Raw genomic sequence first — 15,560 nt, 5'->3', positions numbered from 1 at the left:
TTTTAAAAAATATTTTATTCATATGAGGGCGCTGGGTGGCTCGGTCGTTAAGTGTCTGCCTTCAAGGTCATGATCCCAGCGTCGTGGGATCAAGCCCCCACATCGGGTTCCCTGCTCAGCGGGGAGCCTGCTTCTCCCTCTCCAGCTCCCCCTGCTTGTGTTCCCTCTCTCGCTGTCTCTCTCTGTCAAATAAATAAATAAAATCTTAAAGAAAAAATATTTTATTCATTTGAGAGAGAGCACATGCACACAAGCCAGGGGGAGGAGCAAAGAGGAAGGGAGAAGCAGACTCCCTGTGGAGCAGGAAGCCAGATGCAGGGCTCTATCATAGGACCCTGAGATAATGACCGGAGCCAAAGGCAGATGCTTAACCGACTAAACCACCTGAGCACCCCTAGCCTTTTTTTAAAAGTTTTTATTTATTTTAGAGAGAGAGAGAGGGATGCATGAGCAGGGGGAGGGGCAGAGGGAGAGAGAATCTCAAGTAGACTCCACACTGAGCATGGAGCCCAATGCGGGGCTTGATTCCATGACCCTGGGATCATGACCTGAACTGAAACCAAGAGTCAGATGTGTAACCCACTGAGCCACCCAGGTGCCCCTATTTAGCCTTTTAAATGAAGGAAATCCTGTCATATAATACATATTTAAACTTTTAGAGTATTATGCTGGGTAAAGTAAGTCAGTCACAGAAACAGAAATACTGCACATTTCCACTTATATAAGTATCTAAAGTAGTAAAATTCTTGAGAAGGTAGAATGGTGGTTGCCAGGTGAAGAGATGTTCAGCATCATTTACTGAGCAGGGGAAGGTAAATCAAGACTATGAGATTGCATTTAACATAAATTTGAAAAAACTAAAAATTCTGATACGAAGTGTGTGTGATTTACTATCTTCTGACTTGGATGTTCCCCTAATCCTTTGTTTTTCAATTTTTATTTAAATTCTAGTTAGTTAACATAGTGTGATAACTGGTTTCAGGAGTAGAAAAATATGTAACACCCAGTTCTCAACACAAGTGCCCTCCTTAATACCCATCATCCATTTAGCCCATTGCCAGCCCATTTCCCCTCCATCAACCCTCAGTTTGTTCTCTATAGTTAAGAGTCTCTTATGGTTTACTTCCCTCTCTTTTTTTTTCCCTTTTCTTATGTTCATCTGTTTTGTTTCTTAAATTCCACATGAGTGACATCATATGGTATTTGTCTTTCTCTGATTTATTTTGCTTAGCATAATACACTCTAGTTTCACCCACATCATTGCAAATGGCAAGATTTCATTTTTTTGATGACTAATATTCTATTGTGTGTGGGTGTGTGTATATATATATGTGTGTGCATATATATGTGTGTGTGTGTGTATATCCCCCACATCTCCTTTATCCATTCATCAGTCAATGGACATTTGGGCTTTCCATTATTTGGCTATTGTTGATAATGCTGCTATAAATATGAGGGTGCATGTGCCCCTTCAAATCAGTATTTTTGTATCCTTCGGGTAAATACCTATTAGTGCAATTGCTAGATCATAGGGTAGTTCTATTTTCAACTTTTTGAGGAACCTCCATACTGTTTTCCAGAGCGGCTGCACCAGCTTGCATTCCCACCAACAGTGTAGGAGGGTTCCCCTTTCTCCACATACGTGCTAATACCTGTTGTTCCCTGTTACTAGTTTTAGCCATTCTGACAGGTGTGAGGTGGTATCTTATTGTGGTTTTGATTTGTATTTCCCTGATGATGAGTGAAGTTACAGATCTTTTCATGTGTCTGTTGGCCATCTGGATGTCTACTCTGGGAAAGTATCTATTCATGTCTTCTGCCCATATCTTAACTGGATTATTTGGGTTTTGGGGGGTGTTGAGTTTGATAAGTTCTTTATAGATTTTGGATACTAACCCTTTTTCACCTATGTCATTTGCAAATATCTTCTTCCATTCCACAGGCTGCCTTTTAGTTTTGTTGACTGTTTCCTTCACTGTTCAGGTTTTTATCTTGAAGTCCCAAGAGTTCATTTTTGCTTTTGTATCAGTTTTTCTGGCTTTAGTTCAGGTTTGAGCATATCCAGGTGACAACTTTGCTCGAATGGATGTCAAAATAAAGCATTGTAGGCCTTTTTACTTTTTACTTCTGGAGAAGGAGTGTACGTAGATTCTAGCATATGTATATTATTTTCCCACTTAACCATGTTCATATAAATGAATGTTAGAAGTATTTTCTTAGACCTAAAGATTCTACTAAGTTTCACAAACTAAAAATCCTGTTGTTCAGATTTTTCCATATACAGAAAAATAATAGAACAGTAAAAATATTTATGGTATACTTACCACCTAGATTTAGCAGATTGTTAACATTAGAATATTTATTTTTTCTGAAGTATTGTGAACTACAACTATTATAAAATTTAGCCCTTAATATTTACAGTATGAATCTCTTAAAAAAGACACTTCCATTATAACTGGTATTAAACTGATTTTGTTATAATACCATTATCTCAGCAAAAAATAATAATTTTTAATATTATCTAATATCCAGCCCATGTTCAGATTTATGTACTCTCAAACTGACTTTTAAAATTTTATTTATTTGAACCAGGATATATTTGGTTGGTAACTCTCAGAAGATTCCCTTCTACTAGAACATTTCTCCCTTCCTGCTACCTTTTTCCCACCTTAATGGTAGTTGTTGAAGAACCAAGACAGTAGTCTTATATCGTATGACAGCTTATCCTGTTTTGTGGTATCCTTTACCCTGTTACTTTAGTCTCTTAATTTTCTATAAATTGGAACTTAGATCTAATGGATTGTTTAGATTAAAATTAAAGTTTTTTTTTTTCCAAAAAAAAATACTTCATAGATAATGCTGGTTACTTTTGTGTCTCAAAATCTAATTGACTCATGATACTAAGATTGATCAGAGTGTTCAGCTTCTAGAATTTTTTGTTTTGTTTTGTTTTTTTAAGTAGGCTCCATGCCCAGTGTGGAGCCCAACACCAGGCTTAAACTCATGACCCTGAGATCAAGACCTGAGCTGAGATAAAAGAGTCAGACACTTAACTGAGCCACCCAGGCACCTTGAGAATTGTTTGTTTTTTAAGCAAAATAAATTTACTGGGACAGAGTGGAGTTTTATAAATGAAGTTTAATAAATGAAGTTTATTATACTTTTTTTTTTTTTTAAGATTCTATTTATTTGAGAGAGAGAGAGCAAGCACGAGCAGGGGGAGGGGCAGAAGGAGAGGGAGAAGCAGACTCTCCTCTGGGGAAGGACCCCGACGGGTTTGATCCCAAGACCCTGGGATCACGAGCCAAAGGCAGACGCTTAACTGAGCCACCCAGCTGCCCTGAAGTTTATTATACTAAATGAAGTTTTATAAATGAAGTTTAATAAATGTAATGTGAGCATTTGTGGAATGCTCTTCATATTCCTAAAGCACTTAATAGGAGGTATTTCAGTAAATATTTGTTGATTTGTCTTTTAAGGTTTTTAAATTTTTTATTTTATTTTAAAGATTTTATTTATTTATTTGACAGAGAGAGACAGCAGGAGAGGAAATCCAAGCAAGGGGAGTGGGAGAGGGAGAAAGCAGGCTTCCCGCTGAGCAGGGAGCCCAATGCGGGGCTCAATCCCAGGACCCTGGGATCATGACCTGAGCCGAAGTCAGACGCCCAATGACTGAGCCACCCAGGCGCCCAAGGTTTTTTTACATGCTCCTTTCCTTTAGGTTCTCCATTTCTTGTGTGAAAAGATAAGACAATTACTTTCATTTTTCACTACGGATTTTCAGCTACTGATGTTACAATCAATCAAATACTGGAGCATAGAGTTGAGGAAAAGACTTAAACCAGGTGAGTAATAATAAAAGTCTAAAGAAACAATAAAACTACCATTCATTTTTATAAAGTTCATTATTGGGATAATTGGTAAAATTGGAATATAAACTATAGAGTACTGAGTTTCCTCAATTTGATAATGTTACTGTGAAATACAAGAATATTCTGAGGTAATTATAATAACAGCGTGTTATATGCAAACTACTTTCAAACTGTTCGTAAAAAAATAAGTGGTATGTAATGAGAGAGAGTTTGGTGAAATTCTGGATTAATAGGAATTCATTTATTTCCAATGGAAGTGTAAATTGGTCCATCCTTTCTGGAAAGCATTTTGGCAATTTGTCTCAAGTTTTTAGTTGAGCCTCACAATCTTACTTTTTCTTCTATAGTAATTCTAGGAAGACTACAAAAAGTTGTGTATATGGAGATACTTATATAAGAGTATATGAATAAATGAATAAGGAAGATTTGACAGTAACATAAATATCTAACAATATGAGACTGATTAAATATAATCAAAAACTGTATTAAAAATGATAATGTAAATCTATATTTATTGATACAGTGTCTGTAATATATTTTTAAGTGTCCACTCTGGCTACTAAACAATAGGAATATTTATTTTTTTAAAGATTTTGTTTATTTGAGAGCGAGAGCCCTTGCTTGCAAAAGTAGGGGGAGGGGCAGAGGGAGAGGGAAAAGCAGAAAATCTCAAGCAGACTCTGCACTGAGCATGGAGCCGTACATGGTGCTTGGTCTCATGACCCCTGGGCTCATGACTTGAGCTGAAACCAAGAGTCAGATGCTTAACTGACTGAGCCACCAAGGCATCAGAACCTATTTATGATTTTTAAACAAGATTTTTTTTTTTTTTTAAAGATTTTATTTATTTGACAGAGACACAGCGAGAGAGGGAACACAAGCAGGGAGAGTGGGAGAGGGAGAAGCAGGCTTCCCGCTGAGCAGGGAGCCCGATGCGGGGCTCGATCCCAGGACCCTGGGAGCATGACCTCAGCCAAAGGCAGACGCTTAACGACTGAGCCACCCAGACACCCCTTTAAACAAGATTTTTAAAAAGATGCATGTACACAGATCTATGAATGTTTGTACATACTTGATCAGTTATGTAATCTGCATGTACATGTGTGTCTGTATATATTATATACATATGGACACACATATATATGTATTTGTGTGTACATAGACATTTGAAAAGATGACACCCTTATATTGCTAGTGGTTATAGTAACTGGCTTTTTACAAAGGAGTATATATTTTCTCGTCAAATTTTTCTAAGATAATGCTTCTTTTGAAGATTATATGTTTTTATTTTATACCTTTGTATCAGCTTTTGGTATGCAGTACAAATAGTGATATATTTGCTAACTGTCCATTAGAGTATCTGAGTAGTTCTCCTGAGGCTAAATGCACAAATTCTGAGACTTACTGGTCAGGTGCCTTCATTCTCTTACATGGCCAGAGTCTGTTTTCTTTTTGCTCTCTTACCTGTCTTACAAATACGTTGCTGCTCACACAGCTGAAGTGCATTGTTGTTTTTGGAAAATCAGAGTACATATTTTATTAATGATAGTTGTGTATTGCCTTTGTATAGAACTTAAGTATTTATTTTTGATACTGGTCAACAACGTGCTTCGATACTAATATGGTTGTTATTTTTATAGTTTATTTAATTTATAGCAATCAAACTTAAGGGCATTTTCATTAAACTTTTATTTTACATCTTTTCCTTCACAGATTTTTCTTCAGTCAGTTAAAAATATGGATCCTGAATCAGAGGGGCCACAGATTATCAAAGTGACACCTCTTCAGCAAATGCTCGCTTCTTGCACTGGAGCTATACTGACTTCACTAATGGGTAAAATAATGTTACTATTGTAGCTATGTAACTGAATGATTGCCATTTGAGGTTACCATCTGTGAAATAAATCTAAAATTATCATTCATGCTGCGTCATGTTCTCTCTCCATGAGCATGATAACATGAAAAGAACCTTGGACAGAGATTCAAGAGACTTGAATTTTATCCCTTGCTTTGCCATTCTCAGGCTGAGTGCACTTTGGGATAGTCCCTACTTCTCTCTGAATTTCATTTTTCATCTATAGAAGTAGGGGCTGAGACCAGGAGTTCTTTGAGGTTCCTATCAATATTGACCTTTTATGACTCTATTAGCCTTTTTAAAAATAGAAAACAAGAAGATAGAATAAAATATTAGTATAATGAATAATACAGAATTTGGGCAGCTTATAATAGAAACAAATACAAATTATGTTTTCTTTTGCTTGCATTAACAGTGAATTTCTTAAATTCCTCTGGGCCGCATTTTTGTTTTTTATAGCCCATTTCTTTTAGAGAAAGACAAATGACTTAGGTGATAGTTGTTTTTTTTTTTTTTAAAGATTTTATTTATTTATTTGACAGAGAGAGACACAGCGAGAGAGGGAACACAAGCAGGGGGAGTGGGAGAGGGAGAAGCAGGCTCCCCGCAGAGCAGGGAGCCCGATGCAGGACTCGATCCCAGGACCCTGGGATCATGACCTGAGCTGAAGGCAGTCGCTTAACCAACTGAGCCACCCAGGCACCCTAGGTGATAGTTTTTAAGTTGGCTAGTTTATTTAAATAAGATAGATGATTAGAACAAACAAACGTATTGCTTTCAAGTGTAGTATCTTACTTCAGGTCAGAATGTTAGTGTTGTAAAGATTTTAGAGATCATCTAATATGACCTCCTCATTCTCAGATGAGGAAAAGTTTTCTTAGAACTACCTTTTGGCACTTTTTTCCTACTTGGATAAAATAGCATACAAATTAAAACCATTCTCCTTTACTGTGCTATTCCTGAATGGAGTAACACTGTGTGGTAGTAAAGATGATTTATGGCTAGCTTACTCAAATCTTCATTATGTATAGTTTTTATTTGATACAGCTGAATTTAACAGATGAGGAAGACTAATATTGTTTGATTACTGATTACTTGTAATGCAGTTATTCTCAAATTTTTAAATAGACTTCCAAAACATTTATTCTTTACCTTAGATGATGTATTTTCTTTAAAATACTAGTATTTTAGTTTTAATGCTAATGGAATTATTATAGAAATATAATAAATGACAGTTTAGTAGTCATGAGAGAAGTAATTACATTGTCTTCTCATTGATCCTCTAAACAGAATTCAAGGGCAAAAAATGAGAATGTTACATTTAAAACCATTTTACGATAAATAACCTTACTTATTATATAGTCATGAAGAGGGATTGATTTGACATATTTTGTGATTTTTGGACAAATGTCTGTACAATTTACAGGTATCACTTCCTAATTGAAATTTATGTTTCTTCATAGTGACACCCCTCGATGTTGTTAAAATTCGACTCCAAGCCCAAAACAACCCATTCTCCAAAGGTATGTGTACTAGTTATCCTGGAAATGTTATAATAGGCTTTTAAATTTTACTTTATTCATTTTTATTTGAATAATTTTTTTTGGTTAATTTTTAAAAGTTCATACCTCCTTATACTCATGCAGAAATGTTTTTTCAGTACTTAGTTGTACATGATGGGTTCTAGCCAGAAAACAAATATATATAAAACAGTTATAACACTTTTTTTTTTTTTAAGATTTTATTTATTTATTTGACAGAGAGAGACACAGCGAGAGAGGGAACACAAGCAGGGGGGGTGGGAGAGGGAGAAGCAGGCTTCCCCCTGAGCGGGGAGCCCAATGTGGGGCTCGACACCAGGACCCTGGGATCATGACCTGAGCCGAAGGCAGATGCTTAACGACTGAGCCACCCAGGTGCCCCAAAACAGTTATAACACTTTTATGTACCTAATTAAAGCATAGGATGATTTAATATTTGAGTATGTGCCTCACAAGTAAGAACAGAATTCTAAGCATAGGGGTCTTAGAATCTAGCTTCCTCCATAGTCCAAGAGCTGTGCCCATTCTAAAACATTCATCCAACAGTCATCTAACTGTTGCTTGAATATAGTGGTAGGAAATGATTATCAGGCAACTTCGTTAATTGTTGGACAGTATAGTTTATATGAATTTGAAAACAGTAGTTATACATCTTTATTAGATGGGCAAAAATAGCAATTCCTCGATAAATCTTTTACAGTGTTATAAAGATAATGACATTACAAACATGTTTAAAAAGCAGAAAACAGACTGCTTGGACTGTGAGAATGTTGGCTCAGACATAGAAGCCACTCTGATGAACACAGTACTGAGATGGAATGAACAACAGTCATAATTCAGATGGAGGACGGGAGAGATGGATTGTAAGAGAAGACTAAAAGGAAAGCAGTTTCCTACACATTTAAGAAATCCTTAAAAGCAGAAGGAGACACTGGACTTACGTATTACGAGACTCACAAATATGGTTGACCAGAAAAGATAATTTTGGCAGCCAGGGTGAGTCCAATAATGGGAAAGAGTTGCTATTAGGGAAAGTTGAAGTAAATTAGCTGGGAGCTGACGAATGTCTAGAATGAGCAGTATAAATACAGAGAAAGAGACAGCATAGCACTGTTTACATTGATAGAGAAGTACTTTTTTTAATCATCTATTTTTCTAATTGAGTTATAATCTACATGTAACATTGTAATAGTTTGAGGTGTGCCATATGATGATTTGATGTATGTGTATATATTGCAAAAAGATCACCACAGTAAGTTTAGTCGATATCAATCACATCACACGATTATTTTTTTTCTTGTGAAGAGAATTTTTAAGATCTACTCTCAAGTTTCAGATATCCATTAGATTTCTGCATATATGTTTATATATGTGTGTATATATGTATATGTATGTTTCATGTATGTATAGTTCAAAAAAAATTTTGTCTGAATTTCCCTTGGGTACCAGAGTTTTCTTCTTGTCAAATGGAGAAGCTGTACACCCATGTTCTCTTTTTAAAACAGGTTTTCCTCCTTTATATTCCTTGTGCATTCCCTCAAATACCCTAAAAGAATTTATTTCTGTGCGCATTTGCTTACTATATTTCTGAAAACATAAAATTCATCAATTTACTCACTTTCACCACTTTGAGTTTAGAGGCCAGTGCTTTGTCATTAAGTAAATCAATTTATGTTTTTTTAATCCTAAAAGATGAAAACAAAGTTGTTATCTCTTTCCATAATCTTCTAGTCCACTCATTGTACTTTGAACTTGTTCCTCTGTAAAAATAGTACAGTTATGTGAAATAATTTTTGACTGTTGGGACCTTCTTTGTTAGGAAAATATTTTGTGTATAGTAATGGACTTATGGATCATCTATGTGTCTGTGAAGAGGAAGGCAACAAAGCATGGTATAAGAAACCAGGACGTTTCCAGGGTACATTGGTAAGATTATGTTATTTATAATCACATTATGTTTTCTGTTTTTATATTTAATCTATGTATGAAAGATTTTCCAATTGCAGGAGAGTATTAAGTCCGTGATATAGTTAGCACACTTATTCACAGTTAGAACGTAGATGTTGAGGCAGGAAAAGGGAGGTACTTCTTTGCTTTTAATTAACTTGTTATTAACTTTCATCTTCTCATGTTTTTTGTTTTTTTTGTTTTTTTTTTTAAGATTTTATTTATTTATTTGAGAGAGAGAGAATGAGAGACAGAGAGCATGAGAGGGAGGAGGGTCAGAGGGAGAAGCAGACTCCCTGCCGAGCAGGGAGCCCGATGCGGGACTCGATCCCGGGACTCCAGGATCATGACCCAAGCCAAAGGCAGTCGCTTAACCAACTGAGCCACCCAGGCGCCCTTCTCATGTTTTTTTATGTGGAAAGAAAAAACAGTCAATTTTTTTAAACATTTTTATTTTTTAAAAAATATTTATTTATTTATTAGAGAGAGATTACACGGATGCAAGGGGGTTGGAGGGGCAGAGGGAGAGAGAGAAAAAAAATCCACAAGCAGACTCCCTGCTGAGTGCGGGGCCTGACGCCGGGCTTACTCCCACAACCCTGAGATCATGACCTGAGCCAAAATCAAGAGTTGGCTGTTTAACCAACTGAGCCACTCAGGTGCCCCTAAACTATTTTATTTTGACATAATTGTAGATAATATGCAATTTTAAGAAAAATATACAGACAGATCCCATGTACCTTTTTCCTCCTTCCCCCCAGAGGTAACATCATAAGAAAGTAGTACAATATCATAACCAGATATTGACTTTGATACATTAAAGGTATAGAACAGTTCCATCACCACAAGCATCCGTCCTGCTTCCCTGTTACAGCTACCACCATTTCCTTTGTGCTCTCAGCTGCTCCTCGACTCCTGGCAGCCACTAATGTGTGCTTCATTTATATCATTTTCTCAGTTCAAGAATGGAATCAAAATATATAACATTTTTGAATTAGTACTTTTCACTTAGCATAATTATCTGGAGATTCATCCAAGTTGTTGCATTTATCAATAGTTTGTTCCTTTTATTGCTCACTAGTTCCATGGTATTGATGTACCGGTTTGTTTTCTGGGTTGTGGCCAGTTTTGAGCTGTTTCAAGTAAAGCTGCTACAGGGGCACCTGGGTGGCTCAGTCCTTAAGCGTCTGCCTTCAGCTCAGGTCATGGTCCTGGGGTCCTGGGATCGAGCCCCACATCGGGCTCCCTGCTCCGCGGGAAGACTGCTTCTCCCTCTCCCACTCCCCCTGCTTGTGTTCCCTCCCTCTCTCTGTGTCAAATAAATAAATAAATAAAACCTTGAAAAAGACAAATAAAGCTGCTACATAGATTCATTCTCGGGTTTTTGTGTGAAAGTAAATATTAAAACAACAACAAACTACTCACTGTTTTTCTCTGGGAACACTCTATTTACAACACTTCTAGACCAGATATATGGGTTTTTTCCTCCGTGCCAAGCAATTCCTCAGTTATCAGTGAACACCAACCAGGTATCCTGGAGTTTAAGTCAATACTGACGCCATTAAGACTGCTCCCATTTCAGGGCACCTGGGTGGCTCAGTTGGTTAGGCGACTGCCTTCGGCTCAGGTCATGATCCTGGAGTCCCGGGATCGAGTCCCGCATCGGGCTCCCTGCTCAGCAAGGAGTCTGCTTCTCCCTCTGACCTTCCTCCTTCTCATGCTCTCTGTCTCTCATTCTCTCTCTCTCAAATAAATAAATAAAATCTTTAAAAAAAAAAAAAAGATTTAAGACTGCTCCCATTTCAGATGCCATTCACAAGCCAGGTTGTCACCCGTGTTTCTGATACCTGGCTATAAATCAGAGGTTCCCACAACCCCCTTCCTGGATTCAGTGGGTTGCTAGAATAGCTCACAGAACTCCAGAAAAGTTTACTAACTAGATGACCAGTTTTTTATGAAAGGATACAACTCAAGAGTAACCAGTTAGAGATGCATAGGGCAAGGCTTGGGGGGTGGGTGTGGAGCTTCCCTCTCTTGGTGTGTCACCCTCCTTGTACCTCCATGTGTTCACCAACCTGGAAGCTTCCAGACCCTGTAGTTGAGGGATTTTTATGGAGGCTTTCTTATATAGACATGATTGATCAAATTTATTATGAATAACAAAAGGTACTCTTTTCACCTGTATTCTCTGGAGCTATTTTAGGACTGAGAACAAAAGGCTGAATATTATAACAAAAGATGCTTCCGTTGCTCTTTATTAATTAGGAAATTACAGTGATTTTAGGAACTGTTTGCCAGGAACCATGGACAAAGACCAAAATGTATTATTTCTAATTATAAATCATACTATCAGCATAAGTCTTCATTTCTCTGGGATAAATACCCAGGAGTGCAGTTGCTAGGTCATATGGTAGTTGTATGTTTAGAGTTTAAGAAACTGTTTTCTAGACTGGTGGTACCATTTTACATTCCCAGCAGCAGTGTGTCACTGTTCTAATTTCTCCACATCCTCACTAGCCTTTGATGTTGTCACTATTTTTATTTAGCGGTTTTGAGAGATGTGTAATGATAACTCACTGTGGTTTTAATATGCATTTCCTTAGTGGCTACTGATATCGAACATCTTTACATATGCTTATTTATTAGTATATCCTCTTCAGTGAAATGGCTCTTCTCGTCTTTTGTCCATTTTCCAATTGAACTGTTTGTATTTTTACTATTAAGTTTTGAGAACTCTTTATAAAATCTAGATAATAATCCTCGAGAGTGGATTTACAAATATTTTTTCTACTCTCTTTTTTTTTCATCCTCTTAAACAGGGTCTTTCATGGAGTTGAAGTTTAATTTTGATGTTCAATTTATTATTTTTCTTCTTGCTTTAGGTGTCAAAGCTAAGAATGCTTTATTTATCTTTAGACTGGAAGATTTTCTCCTGGTTTTTTTCCTATAAGTTTTATAGCTTTATGTTTTATATTTAAGTCCTTGATCCATTTTGAGTTATTGTTATAGGAGGTATGAATCTGAGGTTGACCTTTTCATTGTTTTTGTTCATTTTGCCTGTGAGTGTCCAGTTGCATTTGTTGAAAGCTGTCTTTCCTCCAGTAAGGTGCTTCTGCACATTTGTCCACAATCCGTTGGGCATACTGGGAGGATCTGTTTTTGGGTTCTTTATTCTTTCTCATTTATTTGTCTATTACCTGCATCAGTAGCACAGTCTTAATTACGGTAGAAACATAATAAGTCCTGAAATCAGGTAGACTGATTTCTCCCACTTTATTCTTATTTTTCTTGTTCAAAGTTATTTTAACCATTCCTAAAATTCCTTTGTCTCTTCATATAAATTTTAGAATAATGTTTTTATATCTATAAAAAAGTCTCGCTAAGATTTTTATAGAAACTGTGTTAAACCTAAATAACATCTTTACTGTGTTGACAATGAACTGGGTTAACAGGAGAAAATCAAAGTTAACTATGTATGTATTTCTCTATAAGAAAATGTAGCCCATAGGCAGGCAGTTAAGGTTTATTTGTCATCCACAGTTAAAAAGGGGAAAGGGTCTGGGGTTTCAAGGAAGGAAGACAATTCACTGCAAGATGAAAAAGTAAATGTTTGGCAAACAGATGTGTGCTGGGCCACACAGAAACAGTGGGACACAGAGAGGAATTTTAACAGACAGGTTCCTCCCTACCACACCTAGGTTATATTACCTATAGTTATCTATAGGGATAGCTCCCTTCCTAGAGCAGTTCCTCTTTGTAAAGTCTTTTAGACAGAGGGAAGGTCAAAGGTTCTTCCTGAAGCTTCTGTTTCTTGAAAATATTCAGCCTAAAATAATCTACATGCCAAAGAGTTGCATTTTGTGGTGCCAAATTTTGCTCCCCTATAAAAGCGTAAAATTGAGTCATTTTTTTTAACTACTCTGTCAGTTTTTATCTTTAGTTGATGTATTTAGACGATATTTAATAGAGTTACAGGTACTGTAGAACTTAACCCTCGTTAAAAAACAAAATTCAGCTGGGTAAATTTGAAGATCTAATTGGCTTTATTCAACAATTCATGATTTGGGCGGCATTGCATCTAGCAAGTAGAAGGGAGCTCTGACGAGATTTATAGGCAGAGGACTTTTATAGGCAGAAGAAGATGGGGCAAAAAAGTTATTATTCTAGCAAAGAGTGGATTGTTACAGGCAATGTAACAATCTTTTGAGGGAATTTGGGGGTCTCTCAGGCAGATTACTAACTTGGTAATTATACATTGGTTAAGGTCATGTTCTTGGGAGAGGCTGAAACTGCAGTTAGGTTACGTACTACGTCAGTTTGCTGACGTGGGGGTTAGCATAAGTGACTCCATTTTGGGCCTGTTGTCTCATTGTTAACAGCCTGCCATTTCCTTTTTTGGTTTTGTTTAAGATTTTATTTGAGAAAGAGAGAGGGAGGGAGGGAGTGAGAGAGTATGAGTGGAAGGAGGGTCAGAGGAAGAGGGATAAGCAGGCTCCACGCTGAGCAGGGAGCCCAATGCGGGGCTCAATCCCAGGACCCTGGGATCATGACCTGAGCCAAAGGCAGACGCTTAACGACTGAGCCACCCAGGCACCCCTTCTCTTTGTTTTCTTTTGCTGTTTTATTTTTCCTCCCTTCTATGCGTTACTTTAGAATTTCATCTTTATAGAGTTTTTGTGTGTATATTTCTTTGCTGAGGCTTCCTAATTTTTCATTTGTTTTGGATGCGTTCATAAATGATCATTCAGTGATTTTTATGTTGACCCCTTTAAAATCTACGTCAGATAATTTTAATACTCTATCTCGTTGGCGTCTGTTGTCTTTTTTCATTTAGTTAGACATCATCTTGGTTCTTTGAATGACAATTGATTTTTTTATTGAAACCAGGAAATTTTGCGTATTACATTGTGAATCTCATGTAAACATTCTATTTTAACTGGCTTTTTTGACACTTACCTCAGAGGAAGAGGGGTGCCACCTTGTTAGTGCTGGGTATAGCTGGAAGTTCAGGTTTCTCACTTAGCATCCACAGACACAGTGTGTTGTGGAGAACCTCTTTACTGTTAGACAGGTGCTATGATCTGAATGTTTGTGTCTTGTCTACCCAAAATTCATATGTTGAAATCCTACAGCCTGAAGTGATAGTATTAGGAGGTGGAGCTGAAGGTGATTAGGTCATGAGGGCAGAGACCTAAGGAATTAATGACCTTGTAGAAGAGGCCCAGAGCGTCCTTGCCCTTCGACCATGTTCTGATACAGTAAGAAATCAGAGACCCTGATCTGGGACTTCCAGCCTCCAGAAATGTGGGATATAAATTTCTGTTGTCTATAAGGTACTTGGTTATAGCAGCCCAAACAGACTGAGAGCAGAGAGGGAGTTCTGGCTTACCTTATCGTTTGCACCGACACTGGTGGGGTGATCCCACTCCTCCCTGTTCTTCCCCCGCCCCTCTGACACTACCAGTAGAATGCTTACTGTATTCATCTTAGTTATTTAGATTCCCAGTCTGATACTTCTAAAATCTCTGCCATATATGAATCTGGTTCTGACACTTGCTCTGTCTCTTCAGACTGTGTTTTTTTGCCTTTCAGCATACTTGTAATTTCTTTTGTTGAAAGCCACACATGTTGTATTGGGTTAAAAAAAACGGAGGTCAATGCAGCTTTCTTGTCAGGTGATAATGTTTATCTGATTACAGGTAAGGCTGTGTGAACTGCTTGTCGTAGCTTTGTTGTCAGAGAATAAAATTCCCTCTGGTGTCCTCTTTTTTGTCTTGCCTGTTATCTTTGAGTTTCCCTAGAGACTGCTCACACAGAATCTGAGGCTTATGGTTCGTCAAATCTATGATCCTCTGTTGTTTTACAAAAGCCCTAGAGATGTGGTGTTAGGTAAGGAGGAAGAGAAATATTCTATAGTTCTGTGATTAGGTCTTATTCTTTAGGAACATGAGTTGGGTGTTTCCCTTGCCCCAGGTTGGTTAGATTTTGGTAAAACTGCAGTGGTTTAGGCTCTGGTAAAATATTTTCCCTTGAGTATAGGCTTTATTAAGGAGAATACAGGTTTGGGGTATATTTCAAAACTGGTTACATTTCCCCTTCCCCTGGTGGAAGCAGGAGGAGATTTTTCTCTGATCATCACAGTGAGAATCTGGTAGGACTCATAGAGCTAAAATTCATGAAAGTGGAGAGGCCCCCCTCAGTTTTTGATCCTCACGTTAATATATAAATATTGGGTTTAAATAATTTTTTCTCAGATTCTGTAGTTGGTCAAGAGAGTTAATCTGACCTATTCTCTGCCATTACTCAATTTCCTTTTTATAATAATCCTTTAAAAACTAGGCATCT

At 37.2% G+C, this 15,560-nt stretch overlaps 1 protein-coding gene across 4 annotated transcripts in view; it reads left to right on the top strand.

The window, feature by feature from the left end:
- SLC25A40 (solute carrier family 25 member 40) overlaps window positions 1-15,560 on the top strand; it is a 49,212-nt gene that overhangs the window by 18,255 nt on the left and 15,397 nt on the right. For 3 of the 4 annotated variants that reach the window (XM_035020494.1, XM_035020495.1, XM_035020497.1), the window contains 4 exons: window positions 3,722-3,845; window positions 5,586-5,706; window positions 7,191-7,250; window positions 9,088-9,194. In XM_035020494.1, coding sequence (XP_034876385.1) covers window positions 5,610-5,706; window positions 7,191-7,250; window positions 9,088-9,194 — 264 coding nt within the window. In that variant the 5' untranslated portion in view covers window positions 3,722-3,845; window positions 5,586-5,609. The remainder of the gene's footprint in view (window positions 1-3,721; window positions 3,846-5,585; window positions 5,707-7,190; window positions 7,251-9,087; window positions 9,195-15,560) is intronic. The other variant, XM_035020496.1, reaches the window with a different exon arrangement.

The sequence above is a fragment of the Mirounga leonina genome, unplaced genomic scaffold (assembly GCF_011800145.1).
Source record: "Mirounga leonina isolate KUSES-001 unplaced genomic scaffold, KU_Mleo_1.0 Mir_174, whole genome shotgun sequence".
Taxonomy (NCBI): Eukaryota; Metazoa; Chordata; class Mammalia; order Carnivora; family Phocidae; genus Mirounga; species Mirounga leonina.
Note: the sequence above shows the minus strand (reverse complement) of the source record. Positions and strands in the feature narration are given on the sequence as shown.